The 17,961-nt window shown below is 41.6% G+C and overlaps 7 protein-coding genes across 7 annotated transcripts; 3 read left to right on the top strand and 4 right to left on the bottom strand.

The window, feature by feature from the left end:
- Positions 1 to 1,253: 1,253 nt before the first annotated feature.
- Positions 1,254 to 2,327, top strand: ATC70_009866 (uncharacterized protein; the record flags this gene model as incomplete). Its single annotated transcript, XM_064829093.1, has 1 exon — positions 1,254 to 2,327. The coding sequence occupies one exon, from the start codon at positions 1,254 to 1,256 to the stop codon at positions 2,325 to 2,327; it is 1,074 nt and encodes a 357-aa protein (XP_064686295.1).
- A 2,942-nt stretch (positions 2,328 to 5,269) lies between these two features.
- ATC70_009865 (uncharacterized protein) lies at positions 5,270 to 5,727 on the bottom strand (the record flags this gene model as incomplete). Its single annotated transcript, XM_064829092.1, has 3 exons — positions 5,270 to 5,331; positions 5,394 to 5,624; positions 5,694 to 5,727. 3 exons carry the CDS (start codon positions 5,725 to 5,727, stop codon positions 5,270 to 5,272), a joined length of 327 nt encoding a protein of 108 aa, XP_064686294.1.
- A 290-nt stretch (positions 5,728 to 6,017) lies between these two features.
- OPI1_1 (transcriptional regulator opi1) lies at positions 6,018 to 7,763 on the top strand (the record flags this gene model as incomplete). The annotated part of the gene is made up of 6 exons (XM_064829091.1): positions 6,018 to 6,096; positions 6,170 to 6,247; positions 6,302 to 6,600; positions 6,662 to 6,817; positions 6,871 to 6,939; positions 6,999 to 7,763. 6 exons carry the CDS (start codon positions 6,018 to 6,020, stop codon positions 7,761 to 7,763), a joined length of 1,446 nt encoding a protein of 481 aa, XP_064686293.1.
- Positions 7,764 to 8,132: 369 nt separating this feature from the next.
- Positions 8,133 to 8,972, bottom strand: ATC70_009863 (Cytochrome b5 heme-binding domain-containing protein; the record flags this gene model as incomplete). The annotated part of the gene is made up of 1 exon (XM_064829090.1): positions 8,133 to 8,972. The coding sequence occupies one exon, from the start codon at positions 8,970 to 8,972 to the stop codon at positions 8,133 to 8,135; it is 840 nt and encodes a 279-aa protein (XP_064686292.1).
- A 509-nt stretch (positions 8,973 to 9,481) lies between these two features.
- On the bottom strand, positions 9,482 to 11,123 carry ATC70_009862 (uncharacterized protein; the record flags this gene model as incomplete). Its single annotated transcript, XM_064829089.1, has 5 exons — positions 9,482 to 9,918; positions 9,979 to 10,138; positions 10,194 to 10,499; positions 10,558 to 10,809; positions 10,866 to 11,123. 5 exons carry the CDS (start codon positions 11,121 to 11,123, stop codon positions 9,482 to 9,484), a joined length of 1,413 nt encoding a protein of 470 aa, XP_064686291.1.
- A 130-nt stretch (positions 11,124 to 11,253) lies between these two features.
- On the bottom strand, positions 11,254 to 15,035 carry ATC70_009861 (uncharacterized protein; the record flags this gene model as incomplete). The annotated part of the gene is made up of 8 exons (XM_064829088.1): positions 11,254 to 11,793; positions 11,848 to 12,560; positions 12,613 to 13,479; positions 13,537 to 14,380; positions 14,433 to 14,574; positions 14,624 to 14,765; positions 14,817 to 14,904; positions 14,964 to 15,035. 8 exons carry the CDS (start codon positions 15,033 to 15,035, stop codon positions 11,254 to 11,256), a joined length of 3,408 nt encoding a protein of 1,135 aa, XP_064686290.1.
- A 923-nt stretch (positions 15,036 to 15,958) lies between these two features.
- On the top strand, positions 15,959 to 17,426 carry HEM1_2 (mitochondrial 5-aminolevulinate synthase; the record flags this gene model as incomplete). The annotated part of the gene is made up of 2 exons (XM_064829087.1): positions 15,959 to 16,097; positions 16,153 to 17,426. 2 exons carry the CDS (start codon positions 15,959 to 15,961, stop codon positions 17,424 to 17,426), a joined length of 1,413 nt encoding a protein of 470 aa, XP_064686289.1.
- Positions 17,427 to 17,961: the final 535 nt, after the last annotated feature.

The raw sequence follows: 17,961 nt of genomic DNA, 5'->3' as shown, positions 1-17,961 counted from the left end.
TTGCATTAATCTTGGTGCCTATCCAGATATGGTAAACATCCGTAGTCAATGTCGGAATACAAGTATAAGTCTATAGTGCCATCCATGTCCGTGGTGCCATCTATAGCCTATATCTTATATAGTATGAATCTTATAGTACTAGCGTATCTGAAGTCCATATCTTCTTATAGTATAAATCGATATCGTACATCATCTAATCCAGTGTACATACAGTTTATATCTAAATCTGGTAACTGGATGAACTGTCGGAATGCAGATCATAGTGGATGTATTCCACACTGAGCATACCGCGGGTAGTTTTTTAGATTTCTTCGATACGTTTATTGGAAGTAAAGATATCAACCATTTTATATCATCTAGAATTACCCACTTAACATTTTTGCCACGTCTCATTTTAGCTGGTTATACTGGGATTAAAATATAGTCCAGCCATAAGGTTTTTATGTTGCTGTAATTCCTATAAGCTGTTCTATCGAACGCAGTATGGGGTAGCTTTGTTTTCTGAGTTTTGGCAATATACTGGGTGATGAATTCGTAATAATAAGTCGATGATAATAATCAGTTGTCAACTGTATCTAAAACGAAAGCAAAGAGCTTCTTTATTACAGGGCATCTAGCTTGCTTAAATATGGTAGATCCCTGGTCAATGACTACTACGTTGAGATGGTATATAAATAGCAGGCCACTGGGGCCTTATGGATTGTTGGTATAGCTTGTTGAGAGGCCACCTAAGTCGATATGTTTCATGTAGTGTAGGTGGATCTCGATATCTTGACATTGGGGAGATTGAATGTATTGTAGTTCCTGAGGCACCTGTGCACACACAATTGACTGGACTTGTAAACATAGATGTGATGTGATACGATGAACATCATCTATGCTGCTAACACTGTAAAAGGTGGCTTGAGGAGAAAGTGAATGTAGCCTAAGATGCATGCTTGTGTGCAACAATTACGTGGACACTGTCCAGAACACTGTCCAGAACACTGTCCTTTTTTTTGACACTACGTGGACACTGTCCAGGACACTGTCCAGAACACTGTCCTTTTTTTTGACACTGCGTGGACACTGTCCAGGACACTGTCCAGAACACTGTCCTTTTTTTTGACACTACGTGGACACTGTCCAGGACACTGTCCTTTTTTTTTGACACTGCAGTTATTTAAGATATTTTTTTAGACGGGTGTGTTTCTTTTTTAAACGAACTTAACTTTTATTTAGATCTTTCACTTTTAAAGTCTAAATAAATTACAATGGATTTCATTCACTACAACCCATCTGAGTACCCTCTTTTGGCAGACGATGAAAGCACCGATGAAACGGATTTTAGCGACCTAGCCATTCAGTATGGAGAAGTCCAGATGTTGATCGACATGGACATAATCCCTATTCCTGAGCTTCAGTTATCTGAAATGGAGGAAGTGACGGAAAATCTTGTTGAAACTTTTCAAGAAGTTACTATCAAAACACCTGCGAAGTATAAGAAATACGGTCAGGATCAAATTGAGCGGTTCATTCGAATTATCCAAGAGGAGGGACTAACAGTACCAAAAGCAGCAGAGCAATGCGGTATACCCCGCAGCAGTGCTTACAAACTGCTAGATGAGTTTAATGCTGGAGACGGTTCTGTACTTCCTGGCAATATTCCTAAGGCACTTAAGCGAGGGCCAAAAAAACTGTTTCCACAACATTCAGCCTTCTTGATTGAGTTATTTGATAACAGCCCTTCAATTGTTCTTGAGGAGGCAAGACTAAAGTTGTGTGAACATTTTAATGGTCTTGAAATATCTATTCCTGACCTGTATAAACATATCCGAGAGAAGTGTTCAATATCGCTCACGCAAGCTACAAAATACACTGTGGAGCGTGATGCTCCAAGAACTCTCGAACTTCGCTTCAATATAGTCAATCAATGGAAAGCCGCAGGTGTCAGTTTTAGTGAAAATTGCATCTTTGTTGATGAGGCTGGCTTCCACGCACAATTAACGAGAAGTCGTGCTTGGTCGAAGGTAGGAGATCCAGCAATTGTAAAAGTTCATACGCAGAAAGGCGTAAATATCAGCATCGTTGGTTGTATATCTTCCTTTGGCACCGTTTGTTTTTCAAAAGTTGAACCCTTGAAGAAATCGGATGCAGCACTAATTGAAAAAGAGTTTCCTGGATCATCTCCTTCAAAGAAAAGAAAAGCTGGGAGCAAAAGTGAATCGAAGCCGATCCAGCTTAAAAAAGGTACAACGGCTTACCACATTGTCAAATTCATGGAATCAGTTGTGGAATACATCCACTATGATCTGCATTCCGACAGTTCATCCAGTTACCAGATTTAGATATAAACTGTAGTCAATGTCGGAATACAAGTATAAGTCTATAGCGCCATCCATGTCCGTGGTGGTGCCATCTATAGCCTATACCTTAGATAGTATGAATCTTATAGTACTAGCGTATCTGAAGTCCATATCTTCTTATAGTATAAATCGATATCGTACATCTAATCCAGTGTACATACAGTTTATATCTAAATCTGGTAACTGGATGAACTGTCGGAATGCAGATCATAGTGGATGTATTCAACAGAGTGTTTTCCAAAGCGAGGAAAATGAAAGAGAAGTATGGGGTGTCATCCATAACAAATATAAAAATACAAACTTTTGGCTAGAAAGTGTTCCTTAGAGGAACACATTCAATGACAAAGGCTTAATCTCAGTACAGCGTAGCAACAAACGCTACTCTAGTACTTACAATCCCCCGTCCATTTCATATCATCTGCATACGATTTATCATTTTGATGTATTAGCATTGTCATTAGCAAGTAGATCTAGCAGCATTTCCGCTATCAAACCTAGCTCACAATGAAGGCTTTATAGCCGAAGCTTTGTTGGTATTCATCTGGTATAATGAAAAACATAAGAATATCGTTTTCAGCATGAATTCTGATCGTAAGTTGTTCACCCATTAATCAGTAGACGGTAGCTTCCTGGTATTGGCCTTTCAAACAGCCGCAGGTGCTACTCTTTTGAATGAAGGGCTCCTCTCGTAGTAACTCCAATTACTGTTACGATACCAATACCATCAGTGAGGTAAAACTAACCTGCATCATGCAGTCTAAACCCAGCGGACGTTCCCTATCAATGGGTGAACAACCCAACAACGCTTACCGAATCTTACTGCAGTATGATAAGAAAAGCCGCCATTGAAGAACCAAAAGGCAACGCAGTTATAAACGTTTGGCAGCCATAAGCCAACTACCGCTGCCTCAAATCGATTCCAAAAGATCCATAGGCCGCGCTCTCATGGTTTGTATGCATATCAAAAACCAAAATCAAGGGGATTGTTAGCCTTCTATCCTACTACTTTCTATATACTTTTTGCTACATGTATCATGCAGCAAATGAATCATTTTATTACAATCAACTTCTACAGGTAAACGTAGCTCAATCCATAGTCTACCTTTAAGGACATCAAGATTGGAAGAGAGTCAATGCTTCCAATGCTTATTGTAACATTGGACTTGTCGGCCATGGCAATACCGGAGAACTACTACAGTTGCTACATTAAAGCAGCTTGAATGGCAATCTTATAATGGATATAATGCTTTTTGGAAAAGCCAATTCTGGACATCCGCTTGTCCGAAAATGATCTTTCAAATATTTTACAGCACTGCTCTCCTATGGAATATTTGACATTCGTGGATGCGAATCCTTACTATTACCTGTAGCACTTGCTGTCAAACAGAACCAACTTTGACTTCTTACGATGTATATAAGGATGTCTTTATACAAGAAGACTACATCTTGAATTTGTTGGAAGCTGCATACTATGCTTACCTCAGCAATACCTTTGTCGAATAAAAACAAAGATGTTGGGATAATTTATCTACTGCACAACTGTTTATGATTTTTGCGCCTTGGAAAGATTGCAATGGCATGTATTTAGCAAAATGCAAATCATAAATCCAAGATCCAATGTACAGAGCATTGTAGTAATGACAGAAAATTAACGGCTTTGACTCATTTCATCAAAATACCTATCCATGAAAATAGCAGTAATGGAATGCATCAACTAATTCATAATGAACTCACCAAACCAGCAGCCGAAATCACATCAACTTGGTGAACTAGTACTCAAAAACAGCTGGATCTACAAGAGATTTAGGCTTTTGATTGTTAATTTATATGAATCCAGCTCTTATTTACACTAAGCATCTATGCCGTTTATATAGGTGTGAATACAGTAATGCTGTTATTACGACAGATGAACGAATCTAGCATGGCTTTAGGGTTCTACTGTGGCATGTAGTAAAGACGGGGCCACAAATAAAATTGTCCGGTTTTAGATATGGGAGCGTCTGCCCAAGAAGTGCTCCAAAGGGGACATGCTGGTGTGGGGGTGTGCGTTTACACAAAAAGCAGGATTTGGCCCACAAATGTCTTCTTCTTTCACTTGATCAGAATACAGAAATGGTATGCTACATTGATCCGTTTGCCATCACCATCACCATCACCGTCATTGTTTGTTTTATCTCATGGATGCGAAATACTGTGAATGGATGGATGATTTGATAGATGGATGGATGGATTGGATGAGACAGCGACTAACGCCATCTTGAAATGTAGCCTTCTCAAAAGTCATTCATTACCAAGGTTAAGCTTGGAAAGGCTAAGAAGCAAAACCGTCCTTTGCCTCACTGGTTCCGTCTTAAGACTGACACCAAGATTCGGTAAGTCTCTCTGTAGTAGATACAACATGTAGAGCTAACATTGACTACTACTAGTTGGAACGCAAAGAGACGTAACTGGCGTCACACCAAGTTGAACATTTAAGCCAATTGTTATATATATATATATATATATATTCTATCTAATAAACATCAACCCGCAGCAAAATGTCATCAACATCAATTCAATTAATCATCCAGTGCACATGTTAATTTAAGCAGTGCTCCTTAAGTTTCTCTCCACCATTCGGCATGATCTCATTTCATTTCGAGTATAAGAGATAAAGAGAGAAATAAGGAGGTGGAGTTTATTATAGATCGGAAAGAAGAAATAAAAGGAGAGAGAGAGAGAGAGAAAAGCAACTTGTGATGGATAGTAGGAATATACATTTAATACATGAAAAGTTGAAAAAAAAAAAACGTTTAAAAGCCAAATGTATTTTCACCAGAATAACTATGGTTGAAAATGTATCATGTGAGTAAATCCATTACGTGGTTGAGCCATGCTACTACTACTACTACTACTACTACTACTACTACTACTACTACTACAACTTACGTGATATATAAGAAACCGTCTTCATCCTTGTGTTCTTCATAGATAGCACTCATTAAAGCTGTGGATAAAATAGTGTTAGTCGTGTCAATGTTGGGCTGCATGAAAAGTCTCTAGACATACCCGCAGTAGGTGGCAAGATTTCATTCACAAAGATAAAGATAGCCTTCTCTGGACTCAACTTGATTCTCTTTCTGATCACATAGACAAATTGACCCACTGTCAAGTCTGCAGGCACCAGATACTTCTTCTTATCAATTGTAGGGATATCGCTCTTTTCCACCTTTTCACAAATCACAGGAATACGATCGGGATATTTCTGTCGAATTCGCTCTGCTTCGGCCTTACGCTTTTCTAGGATGGAAGATAGATGAGCTACTGCACACTCCTTCCTCTATGGCGCAGCGCACCAGACAGACTTACCGAATGGATGCTCGTCTTTGAACTTGGAACGCATAATGTTGTTGTATATATAAACCGCAGTAATATAAAATAATGAACAAGAGAAAAGGAAAAAGGAAAAAAAGAAAAAGAAACCCGCATAATCATGATATTTATTAGCAGAGAGGTAGAGTGAGAGTGAGTGTGTATGTACATGTGATCAGCCCTACTCAAATCATCAGGTCAATTGGTGCGTTGGCCCTGGTGATTTCTATTGGTCTACTATTTCATGCCCAAAATCATATAAACAAATGCATTTTCTTCTCTTTTCCCTCTTTATCAAGACACGTATCTTACAGGTTAAGCATGTTGCCTCCCATCACTGATAGTATCCAAGAAAGCATTGGATCCACGCCCATGGTCAAACTGACCCCACAGAACAAAGGTAATGTCATATCGGTTGGACATTTGACTGAGAGACTGACCAGCATGACCTGTCCATCATGTCATTCAATCAGTCAATATCCTTGCAAAGCTAGAGTACATGAATCCTACTGGAAGCGCAAAGGATAGGCTTGCAAGGTATTTGCTGGATGGTAGGTATCATTGCCGTTAGCTTGCTACAATCGATGCTAAGCATGTCTACACAGAGCACGAAAAAAAGAACCCATTCGAATCCAGAGATGCTGCCACTGGTAAAAAGACCTTGATTATCCCTACATCTGGTAATCTTGGCATCTCACTTGCTACTCTGGCCGCTAAGCGTCAATACCGTATCATTGCCATCTTGCCAGAACGTACATCCAACGATCGCATTTCTTTGTTAAAAGCATTAGGCGTGGAAATCCTGAGATCACCCAATGAAGTCAGACCCGAAGCACCAGAAAGCGCGCATTCGGTTGCTGCTCGACTTGCTGAACAGCTGCCCAACGCTATTGTCATGGACGAGGTAGGCAAGCTCTTTAGATGAGATGAGATGAGATGAGGTCTGAAACAAGAGTATACATTAGACGAAATTACGTGATTTGACAGCCTATCATGGTTTGGCAGAGGAAATCCTTCAACAAACAAAACTGTCTGTGGATTATGTGTTTGTGGGCGTTGAATCAGGTGCCATGTTGACAGGCATTGCACAGTATCTCAAAAACAAGATGCCCGGTGTGAAGGTTTGTGCTTGTTGTCAATGATAACGTAGTGGATTGTAACGATGAGTGGTTAGGTCATTGGCGTTGAACCCACTGATTCTGCGCTGGGAGACAATGGATCGGCAAAGCCTGTGCGTGGTGTTGTAAGTGATGGATCTAGTGTGTCCGACATGTGTATGCTCATCATCTACTCTGTACACAGGATTGGAAGATTGAAGACTTGGGCAGCAACGTCATTCCAGACAGCCTCGATAAGAACCTGGTGGACGAATGGATCAAGATCTCTGACAAGGAGGCATACTCCATGGCACGTCGATTGATTCGTGATGAAGGCATTCTTTGTGGACCTTCATCAGGTGCCTTGGTTGCTGCAGCTGCTCATCATGCACACGCCATCACTAACCACAGCACACACACTCCACAGTCAGTTGTCATCCTGAACGACTCTTGCAAGAACTACACATCCACCCTGTTATCAGATGACTGGCTGTTCGAAAATGACTTGGCCGATGACCTGATCACAAGCGAGTTGCAGTATATCTCTCAAAATAGATATCGTGCTGCTAGTGTGGAGGATCTTCAATTGCCTGCTGCGGTCACTATTGCTCCCACTGCGACTGTATCCCACGCTATGGATCTTATGCTGGAACGTGAGTATTCCCAACTACCCGTGATCAAAAATCGCAAATTGGTAGGATACGTATCTTTGAGTGCCTTGCAAGATCGTTTGGAAAGTGGCTCGGTTCAGTTGGCGGATACCGTTGGTGACGCCATGTATTCGTTCAAAAAGGGCGTGGTTGCCAACAAATATGAAATCATCACGCCTGATACTAGTTTGGCTGATCTCGCCAAGTTCTTTGAGAAGAACTCGTTTGCTGTAATCACTGATGCAAACAGAAAATGGTGTCTTGGTGTGGCTACAAAGTATGATTTAATTAGTTTCTTGCATAGACGTCAATTCTTGTAGATAAAATAAAATGTTCCTGTTGCTCTCTCCATTGCATTGCGTCTTTTGGCGTGATCCCATTGAACTCTTTCCTTTAAACGCAGCTTCACAACATTACAAACAGTGAATCACGGGGATAGCACGCTGAAAAAAGCCTTGAGCAACAATGGCAAGAGATCTAATTATGAGCCTTATTATCTTTCCAACAATACAGTTAGAATCAAAGACAAAGGGTTTTTGTGTGGTACATCCAATAAAAATAGGGCGAACCGTGTTCCCGAAATAATGCATTGTAGATCATGGTAACCCGAATGAAAAAAAAAAAAAAAAAAAAAAAAAAAAAAAAAAAAAAAAAGACTCTAATATATTGATCCAAGGTAATTATAGACACTACTGCTGATCTACCATCTCACTATCTTGAAAGCAACCTTGGTTCTGGCGAACAAATCCCTTGAGCAAATGAGGCAAGATTTCTCTACGCCACTGATCCTGGCAAGCTTTCTTGGCACGTCCAACCACTCTAGACACCTTATCCCAGGGAATACTTGACATGTTATCCAGCTCCTTTTCTTGTACAATGCTTTCAATCAAGGTTTGTCTTTCAAAATCTTGCCATCTTGGTTTGTTGGACGCAAAATCAACGCCTGACCTCAAAGTTGGATTGAATGCTGCTGTTGCCGTTGGTACTGTGGCCTTTTCATACTCACTCTTGATGATTTTGATTTCATTTTCACTCTTTTTTTTGCCTTTGCATCCCTTTTTGCTGGTGATGGTGGTGGAGGCGCTAGTAGCTGCTGTAGCAGCAGTAGCAGCGGGATTCTTTCTTGGCCTTCCACGACGATTGGTAGGAAAGATACAGGTAGTTGTTCTTCGCAATGTTTTTCTTGTTGCCTGTTGAGGTATATGATCAGAGAGATTGGATGAAATAGAAGATATAGTAGAGGATGAATGCGAAGAGCTCAAAGACGGACACGCGGGTGTGGATAAAGACTGATTCAAAGAGCAAGTGGACGATGTGGGTGATAGGAAAGCATCACTGAGTGATGACGACAAGACTTGAGCGATGGAAGGCAATCTTTGGCCAGCAGAATCATTTGTCGGACTGATAGGGCTCAAGCGAACAGAGTATTCGGAATCATAGCTTTGCAAAGACACTTGAGATGAAGATGTTGGAGGACAAGAGTAGAAGGCCGAGAGATCTTCAACATCATTGATTCGTTGATGGTTCATTTGTGTAGGATGTGAAGAGAGGAGGATATAGTTTGAGGAAGATTAGAAAAATCCATGGCTATATATATGTTTAAAATTTTTTCTTTCATTATGCACCATAAAGGTGTCTTTTCATTGTGAGAAATAAGCATCTAATATTTAAACCTGGATTTTCTTCAATCTATATAAATACTTCCAGAAAGAATGATAGTTTAAGCAATTCTGAAAAAGAAGAGTAGAACAAGAGGGAGGGCGTGGAGGTTAATTGTATGCTTTACAGGGATACGTTATACGTACTACCCTGACCATGTACATTGTTACAAATTGTATTGTAGTGTCGTTCAGTTAGACTAGTAGAACTTATAGTGGTCTTTTATCTCTTGAAATATAATGGCTCTTTTTCAATCAAGCCAAACCAACCGTGCCCTAAAGCAATCAACTCAATGTATGCAACTAAATTTCATTGTACAAAAAGACTAACAACACCAACAGTGATACGGTATCTAGATTCAAATTGGCATGCTGTTTATTTATAATAGCCGCTTGATGTTGAATGTCAAACAAATAGACATGACCATGAATCCATAAACAACCAAGAATAAAGCAACACAGCGCTTCCAATGCCAGCCATCTTCCTTGAATAGCTTGAGGTAGAAGAAGCCGGGAAGAATGAATGAGATGGTCGTTGATCCAGTGGATCCCACAAATGACAATACGAGATCCAGCTGAGATATAGTGATTGCAACCAAGTAAGTCGCAACAACGATGCATGTGGTGACAATGAGATGTCGCTTGGTGTGATTCACAATAACGACATCTTGTTGCTGAGGCAATTGCTTCTGGTGGTGGAAAGATTCGATAATCTTGTCAATGGAAGCTCTGCAGGGATGTGCTTGAAGTGGATAGCTGAAAATGACGAGAATCACAATGGCCAATCTTCCGTAGGCGACGAAGTAAGATTGGGGATCTGTTCCAAACGGTAAGTGCTCAGGTCGCTACAACGCACATTGGCTCTCTACAAACTTACACATCAAGATGATGTTGCCCAGCACATCTTTTCCAAAGCTAAGATAGCCGAGCACAGCAACCACTTCATAGATAAAGGCAGCAGAGCCAATGGAAGAAAAGATGACCTTGATGATGGATCTCTCACTATTGTCTTGCAGCTCGTTATGCACAGAAAAGATCTAATAATAGAATTCAGTACACATAAACAAACAAAGATTCCCAAAGCACACTCACATTCTGATGGCAAGTAAACGCAAATATAAACACAGGTAATTGACTAAAGATCTTTGTCGAGAAATGAAAGTACTCGATCGCTTCAGGGGGTGGAGGCGGAAAGTTGGGAGAAATGTAGTGATACAGCACGATGATGACCAAGTAAGCCACAGCGAACAGCGCAATCAGACTGGTGTACTTGAGCGAGTCCAGTTTTCGAAGATAACTGAGTGGCCCCACAGCCGTAAGGATAAATAATGTAATCCAAAAGCGTCTATCCATGAGCAATTCACTCTCCTCTGCATGATGGAAAAATGAGCGAATAACCTGTACAAAAGCCTGTTTAATCTCTCTGTCTCTCCTCGTCTCTCCCTCCTCTAAATACCTGAGGCATTAAATCACCTAGAATAATTAAATAACTAATGGCCACTCCAAAGCATTTGATTGCAATGGCCATGTCAAAAAATATCCCTAATTTAGGCCACGTTAATTTCGATAGGGAAGAAAACGACGCATGTCTGCCCCCTACTTTTCCTGCACACCTTGCTAGAAAGTAAAGACCAAGGCCTGACGTAGCGCCAGCATACAGGATGAGTAGCATGCCTGGAATGAGGCCAACGCAAGCCAGAGCAGCAGGCTATGACACTAGATTAATATCTCTATCAACAGGCTGAATCCCAATGCATCATTTACCATGGCCAGCATGCCTGTACCAAGAATCGTGTTGGACAAATTGATGGCAGCGCTTGCTATCGTAGCACTGGGCTCCTCAAAGCAGACTTCCACATTGGAGCAAACGGAGGAATCGACAGTTGAATTGGTGAGGAGTGGCCTTTGCTCATCTAACGAAGCGCCAATGTCTGAAAAGACAGACAATGCAGGAATAGAGGAGATGGAGGAGGCAGATGTGTCGTTATTGTCTATAATGGAGGCATAGTTGTTTTTGGCCATTTTCAAATAGTGTAATAAATAAAAAGAGAAAAAGATCCAAATGAGAAAAAAAAAAAAATGAGGGGCCATCATCGCCCTATTTATAGCCGGACTGTGTACAGAAATCAAATGACAAATCAGGAACGGCCATTTATTTCACTCTCAAAACAGCACGCACATCCATCAGGAAGGCCAACAGAGCTTCCTTAAATTCAGGCACATTTCTATGAGGTTGTTGGGGTGTAGCCTGATCTAATTTCTGGAAGGCGTGCATCAATCTGGACTGAATATCGGCGGGTTGCTGTGAGATAATTTGATTTGCCAGTGCCATGTACACTTGTCGTTGCGAGCAAATCAGTGCCAAAAGAGCGTCTGATGCAGCGTCAATGACGTTGGAATCCAAGTGTTGGAATAGTAGGCAATTGAGCAGTTCTTGCAGGAATTTCTGTAGCGACTCTTTGAGGAAATCTGTTGGTATGCCGCTGGCATGCTGCTGGAAGGACCACATTGTTAAAGGCGTGATGGCATGGAGTGTGAGTATATTGACGTCAGCAATATCATGGCGAATGCCGTATTCTAAGCTGGCCATTAGATTGAGGAACAGTGGTGTAGGTAATCCCGCTAGTTTGTCAGGGAAGACTTCTATCAGGTGAGATATCAGCTGGATGTATTGTTGACACAGGCTTGGAATCTATACACGGCTGTGATGAGTATCAGTGTCGCATGATGTAGACACGTATATTACCTTGAGCATTTCCATGTCAATCATGGGAATCACAATATTGATACCAAACAACACGACATTGGCAATATCAGATTTGTCAGCCACATCCTTTCTACTGAAATCCTCGATGCCCGAAGACATGATATTGGAGAGCATGATCAACACAGTCGAAATATCAGCATAAGGCTTGTCTTCTTCCTCTTCCTGTGTGTGCATTCGCTTCTTGTTTTGGTTGGAGATACCATAGATCTTGACAATCTCAATGATGGTATGGAACAGCATTTGCTTGTCATTGTCGCTTAATAGTCCAAAGTCGAGTCGATTGCACAGATCAGCAAACAGCTGCAAAATGGCCAACTGCACTTCAGGCACCGTCTTGTACACTGACATCAATTGCACAAAGCTCTCAAAGAACCGAGCACAGAATTGAAAGATGGTTTGTGTGTTGCTATACTGGCATGCTAGTGCTAGACCGTCAAACATCTCTAAAGCCCCAATCACATGGTTGATGATTTCAGCACGTTGATATACTTGTTGGAAATCAGGTCGATGCAACAGTGACCCAAGTCTCTCTTCAATCATCTTGAACATCAGGCCGAAATAGCTGTTTTTGGTGGTTTCGTCAATGGCATAACTTGAGATGGTAGCGATGGTCTGGATCAGTGAGTTGTGGATAGCTTCTGGGAGTTGCTCCAAATTTTGAGTAACAAATTGCACCAAATCAGGGAATTGTGCTGTATTGCTGGTATCAATATCACTGTTTACAAAGCCTATTAAAGCACGTACCTGACTGCAACAAGCCTCTCTTGAGATTGTTGGAGGTACCGCATGTATCGAGCCATGTCACAAGCTGAGCAAGCACATCGGGATCAGCATTCCAGAGGATAAAGTTGATCTTCATTTGCTCTATAAAGAAATCAATGATTCTCAAGCCCTGTCCATCCGACGGACCTGGTCTGCCAAAGGCTTTTGCAATGTTAGGGCTAATGTACCCATACTCGTTCTCATCCACCAACAAATACGACTTGCTCCATCTCTCCATGTACCACACCAATGTTTCTGCCACACGAGGACTGCAGTTGGATGCTTCCACAGATGAAGAACTGAAACTAGAGCTGAATCGAAACACTTCCAAGAACAATTGCGACAAGTTGACTACTTGATCTTGCTCAAAAGACTGTGATCCACTCAATTGCATCAAAAATTCAGGAATCATGGGCTGTTCTCCCTTGCCAGTGTCTGCCAAAACATGTGCTGCAATCAAAATAATCCAATGAAGCTGTTCATGCAAGAAGATGAGCTCTTGTTCGTTGATATTGGGTGCAGTGAAGAAGCCTTTGAAGCTCTCAAATCGCTCAGTGAGTAATTGAAAAAGACGCTGCAACGTGGGCTGAGGGTTGAGTCTGCCGAGTGTGCCAATACAGCTGAGTTGATCCGCAAATGTGTCCCAATCCTTGAATCCTGCATCAATTTCGTCCTCTTCTTCCTCGTCTTCCAATACTAGTTTTGCACGTTCAAGACGAGTGTTGATGTATGTTTCCACAACTTGGTAAGCCACCGTTGTCATGTATTGTGTCAAATGTTGTGCCTGATCAGGTGTCAATCCCGCCTTGGGATCTGCTCCACGAGGATCACTGGGCTGAACAATATCGGCTGCTCACCTTGGTTAGTGCTCTTTCGCCTGAATATCATGTCATTCACTATACATACCCATCTTAACCCAGGTCTGCAAGCACTCATCACATGCTTCACTAATCCAGCCTTCGTCCACATCTGTCACCGTGCCACCCAGACAGCTCACAGTGATCAAACCTACTTCATTCAAAAAGGCAAAAAAGTCAGGAATGCGACATAAGATGACCAGCGACACATTCTCCAACAAGCGACGAATCATTTGGATGGTACCCAACATCTGAGGACCTTGCTCACTCAAAGCATCAGGGCTTGTGCCAAACGCAGTAACATCTGTCATCATCTTTCGGATGCCATGAATCATGGTGGTAGCATAACCTTGGATGGTTTCCTGATTGTCGCCAAAAAAGTCTTGCTGAAATCCAGCCAGTTGAATCAAACATTGTCTGCAGCGATGGCCCAACGCATCATCATCCTGTACCAAGTTGTAGGCCATAAAGAACAACCACAACACCTCGTTGCTGCCAATCACTGGCTGCCACTCTTTGGGAAACACAACGTAGGTTTTTTTCACTGCAGAGGGTCCATCGTCTCTGTCAAAATCGTCCAAATCAGATTCCTTTGCAAATGTGCCGGGTAGTGTCGGTGTAGCATTGGTGGACTCGAATTCCCATTGCAGCATCTTTTCCAATAACACCAACATTTCTACCAAGATGGCAGGTATGTTGTCTGGTAGCTGCTGTACATGCGATACGAAGGCGTGTAGTTTGGTGAGCACTTGTTCAAACAGGGGCAGCAGAAGGTTGGCTTCAAAAAAGAGCTTGCAATTGTGGTGATGTTCCCATGTTAATCCAATGGTGGTTGATTTGGTGTTGGAGAATTGATCCACGAGTGCGTTGGCCAAAGCCAATCCAAGCACTTGCTATTGCATAGGGTTAGTATCCAGTGTGTGGACTAGGTATAGAGGTACGTACTGCATTATCAGCATCCATGGCTAGCAGTTGCTTGATACCGAGAAGAATGGCTTCACGGTCTTCATTGCCGACGTCAAACAAGCTGCGTTTAGTGATCAAAGCAACTGCCAAAACGAGCTGATCACGCACATACTTGACTAGACTATCAATACATCAGCACAGTGCCTTTATCGAACCCTTGAGGTACTCACTCTTCTCTTTGCAGACAAAACTCAATCATGAAATTCTTGAGTCTCAAGAGATCAGCCTTGTCGTAAAGCGTATAATCCCTGACAGCAACATCGCCAATGGCCAAGGAGATTTGAAACTGAACCATGGCATTTGAAGCATGCTCTGCAAGTAGAATGAGCCGACTGATACTCGAGCATATAGGTGATGACTTACCTAGAATGTATTGACATGCTGGAAGCACCTTGGGCACTTGACGAAACTGAGTCAAGACCTGTTCAGCTGCTGCTCTTGTTGCAGGTACCTGGGATGGATCATGTCAGCCATCTTGGCCTACTAATCTGTCTATCAAGCGCACTGTACCTGAAAATCTGAACAGGCTTCCTCGAATTGCTTGTGGATAACAGCGTTCTCTGGATCCTGTGCTTGTTCCATGATCAAAAAAGTTGAAGGGAAAGAAGAGACGGAAAAAATGCAGACAAACTTTTTTTTTTTTTTTTTTTTTTTCTATACAGGTTTATTGAATGTGACTCTATGTAGCTGTACCCAACATTTGCCCAAAGAAGTATACTCACAGTAATGAATACAAATCAATGGACATTTGCGCCTCATTGGTCGTTGGGATGTATTTGCATGTGCATTAAACGTTCTGTCAGCTATACAACGTTATTTATTGCACATGTGTATGGCATACAACATGGGGCGAAAGTTGCATTACAAAGGATGGGTTACACCATCATTCTTGATGAAGGATAAAAGTGGCGCATGGCAAATTGGATAATGGGTTATGGTTTTTGAGCAGCTGTTGGGGCATACTCACACTATGCTGGTTGAGAGAGCTACAGCATGTAGCTTGAGATGGTAGATATGAATGAGATCATATCATATGTCATGCCATCATTTTTGGGACGTACAGTATATTCCACAGAAGAGGAGCTCAAGTGAAACGCACTGTTGCATGGTGACTGAGGGCAAACTGTAACTATCAATAGCAATATGAGCCCTGAAGGCAGGCTAGAAATATGACACTCAAATCAATCTTGAACATAAAGCATAGGGGTTGAAATTACATTAAAGACTGATCCAGGAACGGGACGAGCTAATTGAAAGCAAAGGTGAACATCCCCAATCGATAGAAGCATCGCATGTTGTTTTCAAAGACAAGACACATCCACGTCAGATTTAATATCAATGATTGCCAAAGAATTGCCATCTTGGGTGCGTAAATTTCCTTTTCCTGCAACGCATGACACAGTCTGAAGCGCCCTAGCGAAGGTAGAGGAGGGTGGCTTAAACGCAATAGTAATGGTATCGGCGTTTTTGATTTGCTTTTCGTGTTTCTTTCTCTGATACTTAGGATGCAACTGAGAAGTAGAAATCTGTTGAGCGCGTCAGGGCAGCCAAGACGACTCAAAGACGAACATGATAGTAGCCGTTCTCTTGGCATCCACATCAAGCAAGAAGCTACAGAGAAACCCGATTCTTCACTTCGAGCTGGTAAGTAGATCTCATGCCAATGCATCATTCACTAAGTGAACGCAACTGTTTCCAGCTCCAGTGGTAGACCCATTCCTAAACAGAGACTATTACTACTTTTGTAATGTGTGCAATGTAGAGATGCCCAGCTTGAAAGTGATATTGAAGCATCGCAAAAAGGTACACCCAGCTCTCGCCAAGAACAGAAGGCCAATCAAATACGTCAACCGAGAGCCAAACATCAATCATCCTAAACACTATTGCAGATCATGCGCTCACAAGTTTGCGAAGAAAGTTGGGTACAGGCAACATCTACGGGATTGCCATCATATGATATTGAAGACACAACAAGCAGTAAGACAGAATGGCATCCTTCCAGACTGGGACAACCCAAAATTTTACTGCAAGCCCTGTGGACGCAGATACAGGTCAAAGTATAACTACTGGATACACTGTAGGAAGACACACAACATGGAGCGCCCTCAAAAGATGCCTTTAAAAGCCCAGTTACCTGATTTCCATGATCCCAACCTCTATTGCAGAGTGTGCAATGTAACTCAAAAATCGCCACGAAAGTACAGAGCACATTGCCATTACCAACATCAAATGAAATATCAAGCGCCTGATCCAGACTCAAAAGCCGCCGATGACACTTACTGCAGCCTTTGCGACAAGATGCTCTGTAGTAAAACCAGTTTCCAGATTCATGTGTTCATCCAACACGGCGTAGAAAACGAAGCAGCCTACTTGGAGAGAATCAAGCTAAAACCAGACATCAACAACCCCGATCGTTACTGCTGCAATTGTGATATGACGCTTGCAAACCAAAGGGCCTTTGAAGAGCACATGCTGGCTGTTCATTCTCTAAGCAAAAAACCGCCCCCAAAGGAAGGACCTGTGCCTGACGTGGATGATCCAAACAACCACTGCCTTGTATGCGATTATACGTATACGTCAAAATTAGGTTATCATTTGCATATTCGAAAAATTCATCATATGGTAGTAAAGCGAACTTTTCTGCAGGATCCCAACCATCTTCCGGATCCTTTGGATCCAAATAACTATTGCTCTGTATGCAAAAGTCAATTTCCTAACAGGACGCGCTACAGATGCCACTGCAGGAGTGTCCATCGTATGGTATTTCCCAAGATCCCAAAGATCAATGTAAATCCAGACGCCAAGATTGATATTCATCACCCCAAGCTATATTGTGCAAAATGCAATCACTATTATGTAAGCCGTGGAGCATTTTGGGCTCACATCAGAAAGTATCATGTTTTCCAGTCAGCTAGTAAAGAAGAATATGTTGCCCAGACGATCCCTGCAGATTCACCGGCTGAACGTGTTTAGTTAGTACCGTGCTTAAATAGTGCCAGTATCACAGAACAAGACAGCTCTTGAGTAATGGCTGTCACCTATGCACATTAGGATTAGTAATAAAATTAAATAAAAAAATAACAGTTGATCGATTTATCAATTTTTTTTTTTTACAAATAACTAGTTTAGCTTCTCGAATACATTGATGGCATAAATAACGTGCTCTATATTTGCTTTCAAGAGCATCAATAGTTTTAACAGGTCGTTTCTGCCAGTAGCCACCGCCAAAATCAGTTTAATCTCCGGCTTTCATTCTGTTCCATTCGTTTATTTTTGATAAAATAAAGACTTATTTGATTTATTTTGCTAGATTTGGCTATATAAATCATCATCATCATCACCCCAGCTCCTTAAGCTGTTTTTGGAGCACTTTTCAAGGCGCTTCCAATGGTACCAAGTAAGATAGATGTTTTGAATAAACTTATTGAGCAATTTATGAAAATATGAAAAGAGGTTTCTGGTCAAAAAGCCGAAATTTTACATAGCAAAATCTCACAAAGATGATTTC

Source organism: Mucor velutinosus (genome assembly GCF_035048745.1).
Source record: "Mucor velutinosus strain NIH1002 chromosome Unknown tig00001563, whole genome shotgun sequence".
NCBI lineage: Eukaryota > Fungi > Mucoromycota > Mucoromycetes > Mucorales > Mucoraceae > Mucor > Mucor velutinosus.
This window is presented reverse-complemented; position numbering and strand designations above follow the sequence as displayed.